Source organism: Trichosurus vulpecula, chromosome 5 (genome assembly GCF_011100635.1).
Source record: "Trichosurus vulpecula isolate mTriVul1 chromosome 5, mTriVul1.pri, whole genome shotgun sequence".
Classification (NCBI taxonomy): domain Eukaryota; kingdom Metazoa; phylum Chordata; class Mammalia; order Diprotodontia; family Phalangeridae; genus Trichosurus; species Trichosurus vulpecula.
The window spans coordinates 308,391,860-308,406,147 of NC_050577.1; the positions used below are offsets into that span (position 1 = coordinate 308,391,860).

A 14,288-nucleotide genomic window follows, 5' to 3' on the forward strand; every position below is an offset into this window, starting at 1 on the left:
CTTGAGGACCAGACACAGACTTGCAACAGATACCTGCCAGCCTCCCCTGCCTGCCATCTGTCTTGAGCTGTCTCAGTGGGACTAGAAGCTTTCTCCTTAAGCAGCCCCTCCTCTGAGCTGAAGCCCTGGAGGCCCCGGAGAGTACTCGCACTAAGGGGCTCCTCACCCAAAGAGGGCCTGCTCTCTCCCAGCTATGGCAGGCTCCATGTCACCACTGATGGGCACCCCCAGCACGCAGCTCCAGCTTAAAGCCCCTGCCCCACCCACCCCAGGCCCTTTTCTGAGACTTACGCAAGAAGTGTTTTTCCAGTAAGGCAATTTCCAGGTGCCCTTTGATTTCATTTAGTCGATCAAATTCTGTCCGGTTATAATCCTGGACCCCAGCAGCCATGATGAGAGTGCCCGGGCCAGCCTGGAGGAACAAAGGCAGTGCAGAGTTTGAGGAGGAGGCCTTCTCCCCCAACCAGGCTCCCCCTCCCAAGCTGGGCCACCACAGAGGACCAGCCTCTGGGTAGTGGGCTTCTGGAACCCACCAGGCTAGGGTCCCCCTGCCCCCAGCCCAGGCTTCTCCTGACAGCTCTGCTGCCCTCAGAGGCTCCGCCACAGCCCACTGGGTTCAAAGCCCCGGAGCCCAGGCCAGGGAAGGGAAGAACCAGCTGAAGACAGCCTGCCGAGCCCTCCCGGCCTTCCTGGTGGGAAGCAGCAAAATCCTTCCAATGGAGCCAAGGCCTACTCCCAGCTGCTGACTGGCAGGCAGGGCTCAGCGAACCACCCGGAGCGAGAGGAGGGTGGAGAGGCTGGGCCAGACCCAGCGGACCCAGCGAGCCCACCTCCTGGCCCTCTCCAGCCTCGGGCAGATCATGTGTGCTCCCTGGGGGAGCTGCGGGGGAGGCCAATGGGGAAGGCTGCCAGGGGGGCCCAGAAAAAGCCCCTAAGGAAACAGATGACAGCCTGTGGGAGAGCCCGGCACTGGCCCAGGAGGAACGGGTGCTCTGATCCCAGGAGACACCAAGGCCTGCAGACAGCCACTTAAAAATATCTTCTGCTGTCAGGGCGGGGGAAGGGGCAGGCTGGAGCCACAACAGAGGCTGCCACCAACGGCCGCCAGGTTGGGGCTGCCCTACTTTCTAGAGGCTGGCCAAGGGGAGAAGGCGCCTCTTAGCACATCCCAGGCGTTTCTGCATACGGGGTGTAAGTGAGAAGTCAGGCTACAACAGGAGCAATGAGTCTGTTTGACCTGGAGAAATCCAACCCCACGGCGCCTGGCACGAGCGGCACCTGGCACAAGCGGTCTGAGAGGCTGCGGGAAATGATGGAGGAAAGAGGGACGCCCTGCCCTCACTGGGCTTATATTCTGGGCAGGAGCGGGGGCAGGGGAACACCAAGAAAGACCTGGAATACACAGACAGTCAGGAGGAGGAAGAGGAGACAGGGTCTTAGGGCCAGGTCTAGAGCTGGATGGGACCTTCAAGGCCCCGCCAGCTCCCCCACCCCCCTCCCCCGGCCATGTTTAAAGAGGAAGAAATTAAGGCCCAGGTTGGTGATTGTGCCTTGTTCTTAACCAGGGGCCAAAGACTCCCAGGGGCCTGAATCTCCATTTATTCTATCTCATAATTGGTCACACTCTTCATCACCGTCACTCAGTGCAGTGCTTGGCACACAGTGGGCGCTTTCTCAGACAGCTCACACTCTTCACCACCATCACTCAGTGCAGTGCTTGGCACACAGTGGGTGCTTTCTCAGACAGCTCACACTCTTTATCACCATCACTTCGCACACTGCCTGGCACACAGTAGGCACTTTCTCAGCAGCTCATGCTCTTCGTCACTGTCACTTAGCCCAGTGCCTGGCACATGGTCTCCTCTCATCCTCCACACAGCGGCCAAACTGTCTGACCACATCACCGCCACCCTACCTCTAAAACCTTCAATGGCTCGCTACTGCCTCCAGGAGCAAACAGCCAAACCTCAGCCTGGCATTTACAGACTGCCACAATCTGCCTCCGCCCACCTCCCTTTCCGGCTTTCTCTCTGGGGACTCCCTTTTCCCCACTTTCCATGCCAGGCATACTGGCCTGGCACCTGTTTCTCACGAGCACTTCTCGCTCCCTTTCTCTGTCTCTGTCTCTCCCGCGCCCTCCTGCCCTTCTCTCTGCCTTTGGACACACGGTAATATATTTAACTGGCATTTACTGGTGCCTGATACATGCTGGTGACAGAGCTGGGTTCTGAGGATACTGAGGCCAAAACAAAACAGTCCCTGCCCTCAGAGGGTTTACATTTGACCAAGGGGAAACACCAAAAATTAACTGTATGAAGTACGAAGCCATTTCAAAGTACAAAATTGTATTAAATACAAAGTCACGTCAACAGGGAGAGGCCCTGTGATATGACGGAGAGAGAGCTAGCCTCAGATTATGTGAAAGGTCATGGAAAGCAGGAGAAGGACCGAGAGCTTGGAAAAAGGCAAATGTCCTGTTTAAAAAAGAGAAGGGAACGGAGCGTCAGAAGTCGAGGCCAACGAGCCTGCCTCTGATTCCTGAAGAGACAGCTGGCATGCGTGGAAAAAGCCAAGTAGCCGGTCCAAAGAGCCAGCCTAGCTGCATCAAGCACAGGTCTTGCCAGACTAACCTAATTTTCTCCGTTGACAGGACTAGTGAATTAGGAGATGAGGGGACGGCTACACACAGCTAAATCTTAGCAAAGCTTCTGATAAAATATCCTTATGGATTTTGTGGAAAAGATGGAAGAGCTGGATTCAAGAGGATTCAGTAAAACGAGTTCAGAACAGGCCGGCTAGTCGGCTTCAGAACTGCGGGGCGGCCTTCTGAACAGAAGCAGGGGGAGCCCCTCCCTATATCATGTGGTTTGGAGCTGGCTGGAGAAGGGGGTCTACTTGGCACAGCAGGCAGGGAACAAGGACACAGGGACTTATGAATGGCCTACTGCGTGCCAGGCACATGTTTACAAAACACCTTCCTTGCCAACTGTCAAAGTACTATTCCACTTTACAGCTGAGGCAACTGATGCTCTGAGCCACTGAGGGCCTTGTCCACAATCGTCTCAGGGCTTGAGGCAGAATGTAGGACCCGGTAGCCTGGCCTCTCAGCCCAATATTCCTCCTGATGCCCTACCCTGGTCAGACCCAGGCACTAGAAAGCTCATTTTGGCAGGTGAGGGAAAGGCAGACTGGAGAGGGGAAAAACTGAAGGTATTAGTGTGTACTTGTGTGTGGGGGGGGAGGTGGGATTGAGATGAGAAAGCCACTACAATAAAGGACAGGGATGTGGGCCCGCACCAGGGGAGTGGCCACATTCGTGCGGGAGAGGCCCTAGAGGACTCCACGACTCCACCGGACACGTCCATGCCACCGGAGGGGAGTTTTCAAGGTCGAAGGGATGGAAGGCTGGTGGTACCAGGGAAACCGGGAGGCGGGCTGGGTTTGTTGGGGAAGGCGATGAGGTTAGTCTTGGCCGTGCTGACTTTGAGTTTTGGCAAGACGGCCAGATGGCGATGTATAGCGGGCAGGACAGGAGCTGGGATGTAGATCAACTGGGGAATCACCTGCAGAAAAGTGGAAATTGGAACTACAGAGAGGCTTTGGGGGGAGAGGAGGAGAGAGCCTTGGGAGATGGCCACATGTGGGAGCAGAGGCAGCACCACCAAGAAAGAACGATCCCACATGCAGAAGGCGCTGAGAAGCAAGAAAGAGAGTGGACGAGAGGGAGACGGCCCTCAGGCCTGGGCTCGGGGTCGCCATCTCTGCTCTGACAAGGACGTCCCCCACCTCAGCCTGGACCTGACCCTTCCCTTGGTTCCCCCAGCCCAAGCCCCGAGGTCTCTCCTCCTGTACAGGCTGAGCCCCAGAAGGAAGACGTCCCAGCCTAGCTTTCCAGACTCACTTGGCCATTCTTGGATCCAGTCAAATCGGACTTCTCTCTGTTCTTCTCCCACCTCTATGCTTTTGCCCTGGTCATGCCCTCATGCCTACAATGCACTCCCTCCTCCCCTCAGTCTCACAGATTCCCCCCTTTCCTTCAAGATCCCAATCAGGCACCATCTTCTGCACAAAGCCTTTCCTAACACCTCCCCCCCACACACACCCTCCCAGAATCCCTGGGTCTGTGGACCTCCTCAGGCCAGAGGCAGCATTGCTCCTCCCCTTCAGCCCCAAAGCTGCCCCAGCTTCCCCTGCTCTCTCCCCCTGAGACTAATGGGATTGGTGGACAAGAGCCAGCAAGCTGAAGCCATGTCTAGCTTTTACTAAAAATCCCAAGTAAATTATTAATTACAGCCAGAAGCAAATGTGCAGACACTGTCCCATTATAAAAGATTAACATTATCAAAAAACTGCTCCCAGAAAATTACCAGTGCCTGCCACGTGGAGCCTGCTTGGAGCACACCTGCCTAGCAGGAGTGACGAGCAAACGCCCAGGGGAGGCATCCCAGCCGCTCATCTGCCTTGAGGAGAGCAGTCTCCCGTTCGGCCTCTTGCTCAGGTTGTCTTTATCCAAAGGCACGTGGGCCTCAGCCCGGCTAGCCAGGAATCTGGCCTCTGACCATGACACACAGCACAACTAATGGGCCCACTGGGAACCCAGGCCAGGCCTCGGCCCTCTTAGAGCAGGAGCTGGGCCAAAGGAAGATGGGAGGCAGGACAGTGAAGGCACACCCTCAGGGGCCACGCCACTCAGCAGGTGATGGAGAATCCAATAATAGTCACTGGCATGGGACCAGGGAGCCTCATGCTTCAGGATGCCAGGCCACTTATACCAGCCTGCCCTTGGTAAACAGAAGGTGGACACACCCTGCTGCTCTTGGTAAAGGGGCACATCAGACATAGCTAACAGGTTGACTTGTTTTGTTTCACAGTGATTTATTGCCTGGGAAGGAAGGTTTCTAGTTGTGAGTGGACCTCACCTCTTCCTTGGACACCCTGGTAGAAATTAAGCTGGAGAGGTAGCCTGGGGCCTTGTTTTCCTATCTGTAAAATGGAGCTAGCAGCCTTCCCATTGCCTACTGAACAGGAACATACTCTAGGAAACAGAGAGCGCGGGGAAGAGGGCCCTTTGTTGTATTCAGTGCCCTGTGGAGGTGGGCCAGGCTGGGCAGGGCCGCTGGGCCCTTGGGCCCATCACCTGAAGGACAGGGATTAATGCTCAGAGAAGACAAGATGGTGGACCCTGCCTGGGTGTCACTGCGGGGAGCCAGAGCCCTGATCTGCTCCGTCCATGGCGCTGGAGCTGCAGAACCCAGCCCCAGAGCATGGGATCGCAGGGAAGGGGCCTTACTTAGTAAGGGTCCAGCTCAGGCCCTCTGACGAGGCACAGCCTGCTGGCCACTGCTGCCCAAGGACACAGAACAAGCGAACCCCAGAGCTGGGCCTGCCTGCCTGCCTGCCATGGTTGGCCCACTACGTGCAGACAGAGACCCCTAAGGAAGAAATCCTTCCTCCCCTCACACTGCAGAGTGGGTAGGGGGCCTCTTGATGGCAAAAGCTGTGCCTCCTCAGCTAGTTTAGGGTGCTGGCTTCCTCATGGGATCAGGGTCAAAAAGGGGCTTTGTAGATATGGAAGTTCTCTATTGTGACTTGTTCATTTCTTGTCTAGGTCTGGCTCCTTCAGTGACAAGGTCTATTCTGGAACAAGGCTCTGATTCCACTCCCAGATCTGACAATGACGCTGTTACTGCAGGTAAGTCTCAACCTCTCTGGGCCTCAGCTGCCCTATTAGCTAAGTGGGGTGTCTTTCTCCGGAAAGCACTCTGAAAGGTGATCGGAATTGTCTTCGCATTCTTCCAAAGCAGCTCTTCACTGGGGGTCCGTAAACTTTTAAAAACATTTTGAAAAAGATATTTTTATAATTTCATGTATTCTGATTTATGCATTTAAAACCATAATTCTGAGAAGAGGTCCATAGGCTTCCCCAGATTGCCCAGGAGGCCTTGGCACACGAGAAGGTGAGAACCACAGTTTTACAACACTCGTAAACACTAGTCAAGTTAAAAGAACTCACTAAAAAAAGGAAAAACAAAAGGTTAATTGTCACTTGGAAAAGAATGCTACACATCAGTAACAATACATGATTCTGATGAACCACCTCACGCTCATCAAACTGGCAAAAAATATCAAAAAGCACCAAAGTCCACTGCTGGTGGGGATGAAGAGAACTGGGCGCACTCATTCACCACGGGTAGAATCGCTCCCTTCAAGCGTCTTTTTGGAGAGCAATGTGGCAGGACACAGTAAAAGTTACCAAAAGGACCACACCCTCTGTTCCACTGTTAGGAAAATGCCCTGAAAGCATCATTCTAAACACACAAGAATTCCCTGGCCAAAGCAGCATTATCTGCAATCAGAGAGAATTGGGAGCACCCTCAGTGTCCATCGACTGGAGAAGGTCTAAATGGGTTGGATTCCGGACCAACAGGTATGAGGAATACCAGGAGATCTGGACAGATCTTTCTGAGATAATGCAAAGGAAAACCCGCAGAACCAGAGGAACCATGTACGACTAGCTATGACCGTCTAGATGGGGAAGTGAATGAGTCTGAGCAAAAGGGCCCCTCACAGGGGACACCGAGAGAGCGACTGGACGCTGTGCTGGCTCAGTAATAAAAGTGGAAGCAAGCAGAAAGCAAGCCTCATCCCAGCAATGCTCCTCCTTCCCCATCAAGTTTACAAGAAATCCTCCCAGGCAACTCACAGGGTCTCGCAGCTCCTCGCTGTCTCGGGCTGACGTCCGAGGGATCTTCACGGGGATCTCATCGCCACACTCTGTGTCGGATGCATTGGGTGACTCGGCTAAATCGAGGAACTCATCTCTCTTGTGACCTCTGAACCTGATTTTGTCGAACCTTTTAAGCATGTTCAGCACAGAGCTTCGAGGCTTCACCTTAACATGATGGTCAGAGTCCCTGGAAGAGAAGGAATGGGGGAAAGACAGAGGTTACTACCACCATCTGGCCCGGCAGCAGCATCTCTCTCAATTAGGAGGTGACCATCTCCTAGGTAAATATGAAAACTACCACATGGTTAAAAAGCCAACAACAACAGGCCCAAAACAACCAACTGCAGGCCAGTGATCCCACTCCTGGAGAGCTGAGGCTGGTGCCGCAGTCAACATTTATTAGGCACCTACTATGTGCCAGGCACTGCCCTAAGTACTGGATTGTTTGAACTCAGGAGTTCTGAGCTGTGCTAGGGCCAGCCTGATGAGGAGCCCACAGTAAGTTCTGCACCAATATGGCAGCTTTCAAGAGTAGGGGGCTCCAGGATGCCCAAGGAGGGGCAAACCAGCCTGGGTTAGAAAGAGTAGGCCAAGGCTTCTGTGTCAGCCAGTGGTGGGATCAGGCCCATGAATGACCCCCACACTTCCAACCCAGGCAAGAGAGGAAGACCCAGTCTCCAAAAACCCAAACCAACTGCCGTACTATGGAGTGGGTAACAAGGCTAGACTGGAACATGATGGAAAATGATCTGGGGGTTACAGTGGAGACAAGACTCAGGGTAATACTGGAATCCAAAATCATTAATGAGGTCTTAGGTTGCATCAGGAGAGAGACAATGTACCTACATCTGGAAGGACCATCCAGTCCAACCGCCTTATTTTCTAACCAAGGAAACTGAGGACCAGGGAACTGGAGGTCATGCAGGTAGTGAGCCCCAGGGCAGGACCTGAGCCAATGCTCTTTCCACTGGGCCCTAAGTCCAGGTCTGGGGAGGTGTGGGTGCCTCTGTATTCTGCCCTTCTCAGACCACAGGGAGAGTCCAGAAGCCACATGCTGGGAGGACATTTGTGTCTAGAAGATGTGGCCTGAGATGTAGGGAAGATCTTAGGAGATGGGTCACACGAGGAACGAGGGAAGGAGCAGACTGTTATGATGCCAGTATTCTAAGGGCCATCCTGGGATAAAGGGGTAAGCTCTGGCCTGCTTAGCCCTGAGGTCAGAATGAAAAGCTGCACGGAGGGAGTTACAGAAAAGGCTGCCCAACTCTGCACAGCCCCATCTGAGAGGTGTGGGCAGCTTCAGGAGGAAGTGAGCGCCCCTCCTTGGAGGCCCGGGAGGCAGCCCAGGCAACGGCCAAGGTCCCTCCTTGCTGCCTGGAAGCACTGCCTAGCTTTATACCCCCTACCCAAGCCCTTTCTTGCCCATGGCTGTGGCACCTAGTGCTGCTGACAGTCACAAAGCAGACACCAATATAGTGACCAGCCTTACAGGCAGGGTGAGACGCTGGATCTGAAGCCTGAAGACCTGGTGGGGGTCATTTAAGGGGGAGCCTTTTCCGGCCACACCCACCTGCCACCTCTGAATGCTGCCCAGCACCGTGCCAGGGATGACCCTCTGGTCACCTCTTGGGCCAACCTTATTATAGAGGGAGCTTGGGCTTGAGCCCTACCTCTCGGCCCTCAGCTAGGTGGCCATGGCCTGAGCTTGGAAGCGTTTCTGACGCTGGGCCTCCAGGGTCCCCAGGAAGAAGAATTTGTCATACCCTCTACCCTTTCCCATTCAGCAGAGGCTGCAGGAGCTGCCCGCAGGGTTGGCGGGCCCTGCCCAGCCAGCTCTTCCTCTGTGGTCTGGGGACTTCCTCCCTCTCTCCCTCCTGCTGCTCCAGTGAACCAGGCACCTCCCAGGAGAGTGTGCTGCCAGATTGCTGTCTGTGGGCAGTCTTGTGGGCTAGGAAGGATGGATGGTATAATGGAACCTCAGCAGCCTCCCCGTCCTGGGCTTTGTGGGAGACCCACTGGCAGAGGCTGGGGGTGCAGTCTGGAGCTGAGAAGACCTGGGTGGCAAGGAGACCTTAGCCTTTATCTTCCTAGCACTTCCTAGGAGCCGTGATGGGATCACAGTCTTCAAGTGTCTTAGGGGAGAGGGATTCGCTTTGCTCTACTTGATACTGACCGGCAGAATTCAGAGCCCAGAGGAGAAGCGGGAGGGCGGCCGGCTGAGGCTGGGCATCAGGAAAGCCTTCCTACCAGTGCCAGGGTGGGAATAGGCTGCCTTGGGAGGTAGTGAGCTCCCCATTGCTAGAGATAACCAAGCAGAGGTTATATGACCAATCGTGTGGCATGTTGGATGAGGGACTCAGCTGATACATGAGGCCTAGAGAGGCAGCAGATGGAGTGCCAGCCCTGGAGTCAGAAGGCCCTGAATTCAAATCCTGACTCACTCATTAGATGCATGACCCTGCACAAGTCACTTTACCCCAACTGCCTCCAAAAGCGGGGGGGCAGGGGGGCTGGGCTGGGAGGAAGGAGACTTGGGTTCCCATCCTGCCCCCCTGACTTCCTGCCTTCTCAAGCCCTCCCACCATGGGAGGGGGTCAGGCCCGCTCTCTGCAGCTGTAGAACCCACTGCCTCTGGCCTTCCGGCCCTTTCTGACTTTCAGACCAAGTTCCTACACTACGGTGACCTACAGATGAGCTGCTGTAATGATACTTATGACTGTCATCAGGAAGCAATGGCCTGGAAGTCCCGAGCCCCGGGCTCCCTTCCATCCCCACCTGGCCACGAGCCAGCTGCAACTCAAATGCCTTCCTCCCCAGCTCCACATCAGCCCCTTCCCCGGGCAAGAGAAAAAGGAGAGGAGGGCAGGGAAGAGGCTGCCGGGGTAGGGCCTGGCCACCAGCCAGCCTCCCTAAGGGCAGTGCATACCACTGGTGCTTCATCAGTGTTTACCATTCACTGAAGTCTGTAAACTGGTGGGCAAGCATTTGGAAACACACCTGGGGGCTGTGGGGGGAGGGGCTGCTGGAGACCTGGGCTTGAGGATGAGGTGGGGACCCTGGTCATATCCTGCAGCCCCCAGCCCCAGGACTGCAAGGGGCACTTCACACCCTCTCTCCTCCGACCCCCAGGAGGGACCAGCGGTGTGCCCGATTTACAGATGAGGGAACTGGAGGTGCCGAGAGAGTCCCTGGGGCCTGCTTGGCTACAACCCAGACGGAGTAAAGAAGCACAGCTGGTCATCAACTCTGCCGGGTTAGCCTTGGAGGCCTGGGAGTCTGCAGACGGTCCTCAATTGTTTCCGTAGACACTTAAGCCCATCTAAGCGAGGCTCCAGCTGCCATTCCAGGCTGATTACACACGGCTGCTCTCACTCACCAACTCTGTGTCTGAGCCAAAGTGGCCAACTTCCTCCTGCCCACGTGCCACCTCCACGCCTCTGCACAGGCTGTGCCTCCTGCCTGGAAATCCATCCCCGCTCACCTCCACCTTCTTGGAACCGATGCCTGGTTTCCCTTGAGTCTCATTCCCTGCTCCTAGTGCCCCACCCCAATTAATCACCAGATATTTACTTTGTCTAGAGTGGCCATTTACTGATCTGAAATGACACTTTATTTATTCTGTGTTTGCTATTTGCTAAGCCGAGTCAGCTGTGTGGGGGGGAGGGGGCAGTGCAGGGAGAGTTTACCTTTTATTTTCCTATTCCCAGGACCTGACACAGGGACAGGCACACAGCAGGTGCTCAATAACTGTGCTGAGTGAAGCTTTCAGATAAGACAGATGGACTTTAAGGCTTTCCCCACAAGTTCTTCTTTGTCTCTTGAGAAGGTTTTCTGTTTCACTGAGTTTTAAAAATCATTTTACTACCTGCCCACTCACATCATCCCCCTCACCTGAGAAGCCCAGGCCCCTCCCCAGCAGCCCTGTCGGGTCAGGCTGGGGGTCCTAGCATCGAGCCGGTTGGCCCCTGGTTCTGCCCTGTGAGGCCGCCCAGAGCCAGGCTCGCCCGACTGCCACGTGCCAGCCCAGCCAGCACCTGGCACAGCCCCGAGCCTTCTCTTCCAAGTGAATGTGCCCACTTCCTCCAACTGATTCTCAGATGAGTGGACGCCGGGCTCTTCCCCACCCTGCCTGTCCGGCTGCCCTCCGGGTCCTGGGGCGGCCCAGCCCTCTCACGGAGCTCGGCACAGGGCAGCCCTGGGGGCCCCTCTTGCCACAGGCCTGCCCAGACCGCTCTCCCAGCCGCCCCCCCCACTCCCCTCCAGACTCAGTGAGGAGCCTTTTGGGCCTGGCCATCCTGCCCCCTGCCCCCCAGGCAGCAGAGCCTCCCAAAATCACTTGGCATTTCTTTACCTGGGTCTGTGCTGCTCCTGCCCCTTCCCCAATCTCACCTGTGTCTGCAGCCTGGAACTGAGTCGGTGCCTAACTGAGACCTGTGGCTCGCCCAGGGTCCCACGGGAACCTCGGCAGAGGCAGCGGCTGTGTGCCCTTGGCCCGGTCAGCCTTCAGGGCCCCTGCCTCCTCCTCCAATGCACACTCCACCCCCAGCGCTGCCGCCTCCACACCTGAGAGCCCGGCACAGCCACCTTCCTGACTCCTGGAGGCCAGGGCAGGGCTCTGGATGAAAAAGGGGTGGGTGGGTGGGTGTGTGTGTCTGTGTGTGTGTGTGTCTGTGTGTGTCTGTGTGTGTGTGTGAGATAGAGAGAGAGAGATGGTAACAGAGGCAAAGGGAGGGGGAGACAGAGAGACAGAGGCAAACACAGAGAGGAAAGGGGAGAGGGAGAGAGAGAGATGGGGGGGGCACAGAGTGGGGGCAGAGAGAGGAAACAGAAGAGGGAGCAAGAGGAGGAGGAAGAGGAGGAGGGGGAGGGGGAGGGGGGAGAAGGAGGGGGAGGAGGGCCAAATGCAGCCACCCCGGCTAGGCGACCAAGCCTCTACCTGCCTCCCAACAATCCCCAGCTCGGCCATTCAAAGCTCTATAAGCCCACTCTACCTCCCTCCTGAGTGACAGCAGGATGGTCCCCTCCCCCCATCCGAAGCACTCTCTTCTCTTCCTCTTCCTCCCCAGTGCCCAGTCTCTCTACCCCCCCCATCACTTTCTCTGATCTCCAAGCCCGGAAGCTGGCGCAGCCGAGCACTAGCCTTGGAGTTAGGAGGCCTGTGCTCATGTCCCACTCGGATGCCTACTGCTTGTGAGAGCCAGGTCAATTCCTGTCTCTAAGACTCAGTTTCCCTCTCTGTACAATAGAAGTTTGGCCACAGTGGCCTCGAAGGTCCTCTCTGGCCCCCTAGCCATCTCTCTGACTGCTTAGCCCCACCCAAGCCTCTGCAGGCCTGCCCTGACCCTCTCCCCCGGGCCTCCTTGACCACAGCAGGACAACCATGGAGACCAAGAGTGCATCTGGAAAGGGCTCTGAGCTCAGGCTCTCTGGGGGCCCATCAGGACATCGGCCCAGACCTGAAATTTTGTGGGGCTCACAAAATACAGACAAGCAGGGTCTGTAGGGCTCGAGGACCCTGGGGGCACAGGTTCTAGATCTCTGGCTGGAGGGATCTCAGGTTATCAAAACTCTCCCCAGCCCACTTTACAGGTGAGCAAAGTGAAGCCCAGAGAGGCGGTGACTTGTCCAGGGTCACAGGGACCAAAGTCTTCCCAACACCAAATTCAGCAGGGTGCCGGGCCCTTGCCACTCCAGGCCTAAGTGTCCTCATTTGGGGAGGGGCTAGATAATTTCCACGTCCTTCTGGCTCTTCCCCAGGGCTTTTTCCATGACACAACACAACTTGACGGGTCAGGAGACACCTGGGCCAAGCCTCTCTCCTTAACTTGCTGCTGCTTCAGCTGGTAGCTCCCCCTGGGCTGAGCTGCCATCCCTGGGAAGTCTGGGGGAATCACCAGCACTCACTATGAGACCCCAGATGGCTGGCTGGGGCAACGTGGGAGGGGATGGGAAGCATCCCCTGGAGGAAGGCCCGGCTCTCATGGGGATGGCAGCCTTCCTAACTCAATTCCAGAAAGCAAACAGTCCAGATGTTTAGTGGGTGAGAACAGAGACCCTGGGGGAAGCCGCCGGCCCGGCTGGCAAGCTGGCTACCTCTGGCATTCCACGGCAGGGCCACCAACGCTCTGCAGCCAGGAACGTGGCCAGTGCAGGGAGTGGCCTGCCCGAGATCTCCCCACAGGGCTCCACGAGGCACCAGATGGGCCCCCTGGGAGGAAAGCCCAGCCAGGAGACAGGGAAGGAGGCTTCAGCTCAAACCGCAGCAGCAGGGGAAAGGAGGTGGAGGTGACAGCGGCAGCAGGGCGGCAGTGGCTTCCTGCCAGCCTGGCCCACCCCCAGCCCCCACCCACAACCGAGCACTCAGAATGTTCCCCTCTCAATCAATTAAACACCGAGCGTGTGGCCTCCAACAGTTGACTTCACTGCGTTGGCCTTGATTTCCTCTCCAGAAAACCTCTAGGGTCCAGTCCTCCCAGCTTGAGGCCTGGGGTCTGACCATCTTAGGAGTGTCCCCAAGACCGTGCCGCTGGCTGCAGGGAGCCATGGCTCCACCTCCAGTCTGAGGGAGGGCTTGGGGACCCCCTGGCCCTGGCTGGGAGGCTCATCACCAAAGCCACCACTTGGCAGGCTCTGCTCTCAGGGCACCCTCAGGACAGGGCGAGCCACCTCTGAGCAGTCCTTCCTGCGATGGTTGGTCCACGGTCCTTCCCTGCCTCACCCCACCCAGCTGACAGCAAGGAGCTCATGCCTCATCAAAGCCTCAGCTTCCTCTCCGTGAGGCAGGGCCTCTGTTCCCCCCACTCATAAAAGATGGAGGGGGACAGGGACCAGTGCCAAGAGCCCGGGGGGCAGGGGCCTGAGAGCAGGTAGGGGACGGCCCTTACGCTCACCCCTCACCACAGGCTTTGGAGCAGGTTGGGGCTTCGCAGGCCCCCAAACCAAACTTCCTGCTCGATGAGAAGGCCCAAGTGGGGAGCTCTAGCCCAGAAAGAATTCCAGGAGCACTCAGGGCCCTTAGGGGAAACAGGCCCAGAGAGGCTCAGGGGACCCCAGGTAGGGGCCTGAGAGTGTACCCCACTTCATTTTATACAAACAGCGGCAACTCAGTGGTGCAGTGGACAGAGTCAGGAAGGCCTGAGTTCAAATTTGGCCTGAGACACTTGTTAGCTGTGTGATCCTGTGTTTGCCTCAGTTTCCCTTTCTGTCAAACAGGGAAAATAATAGGACCTGTCTCCCAGAGTTGTTGTGAGAACCAATGAGATGACTGGAAGGTACCTGGCACAGTGCTTAATCAAGCACCACATTCTAGGAGGCCCCAGACTGACTTGGGCAGAAAAGGAATCCTGTAGCTGCTGCCACTACCCCAGGTCAGAGCTCCCTCCTGGTCAGGAGCTCCCACGGCTGCTCGAGTGAGAGCTGCCCCGTCCATGGCACCGCCCTGCTCCAGAAGCTCTGATGGCTCCCTGTGACCCCTGCGACCAGACTATTCACTCCTTTGCTCGGCATTCAAAACCTCCCCTATCCAGCCCTGTAAGCAGCCGGCCCTCACTGCCCTGCAGAC

At 56.5% G+C, this 14,288-nt stretch overlaps 1 protein-coding gene across 5 annotated transcripts in view; it reads right to left on the reverse strand.

Moving 5' to 3' along the window:
- Positions 1-14,288, reverse strand: part of GRAMD4 (GRAM domain containing 4) — an 87,976-nt gene that overhangs the window by 39,327 nt on the left and 34,361 nt on the right. For 4 of the 5 annotated variants that reach the window (XM_036760854.1, XM_036760857.1, XM_036760852.1 and 1 more), the window contains exons 2-3: positions 6,704-6,914; positions 292-412 (exon numbers count right to left, since the gene is read on the reverse strand). In XM_036760854.1, the coding sequence (XP_036616749.1) occupies positions 292-412; positions 6,704-6,914 (332 nt within the window). Of the gene's footprint in view, positions 1-291; positions 413-6,703; positions 6,915-11,116; positions 11,181-14,288 lie in introns of those variants that run through there. The other variant, XM_036760856.1, reaches the window with a different exon arrangement.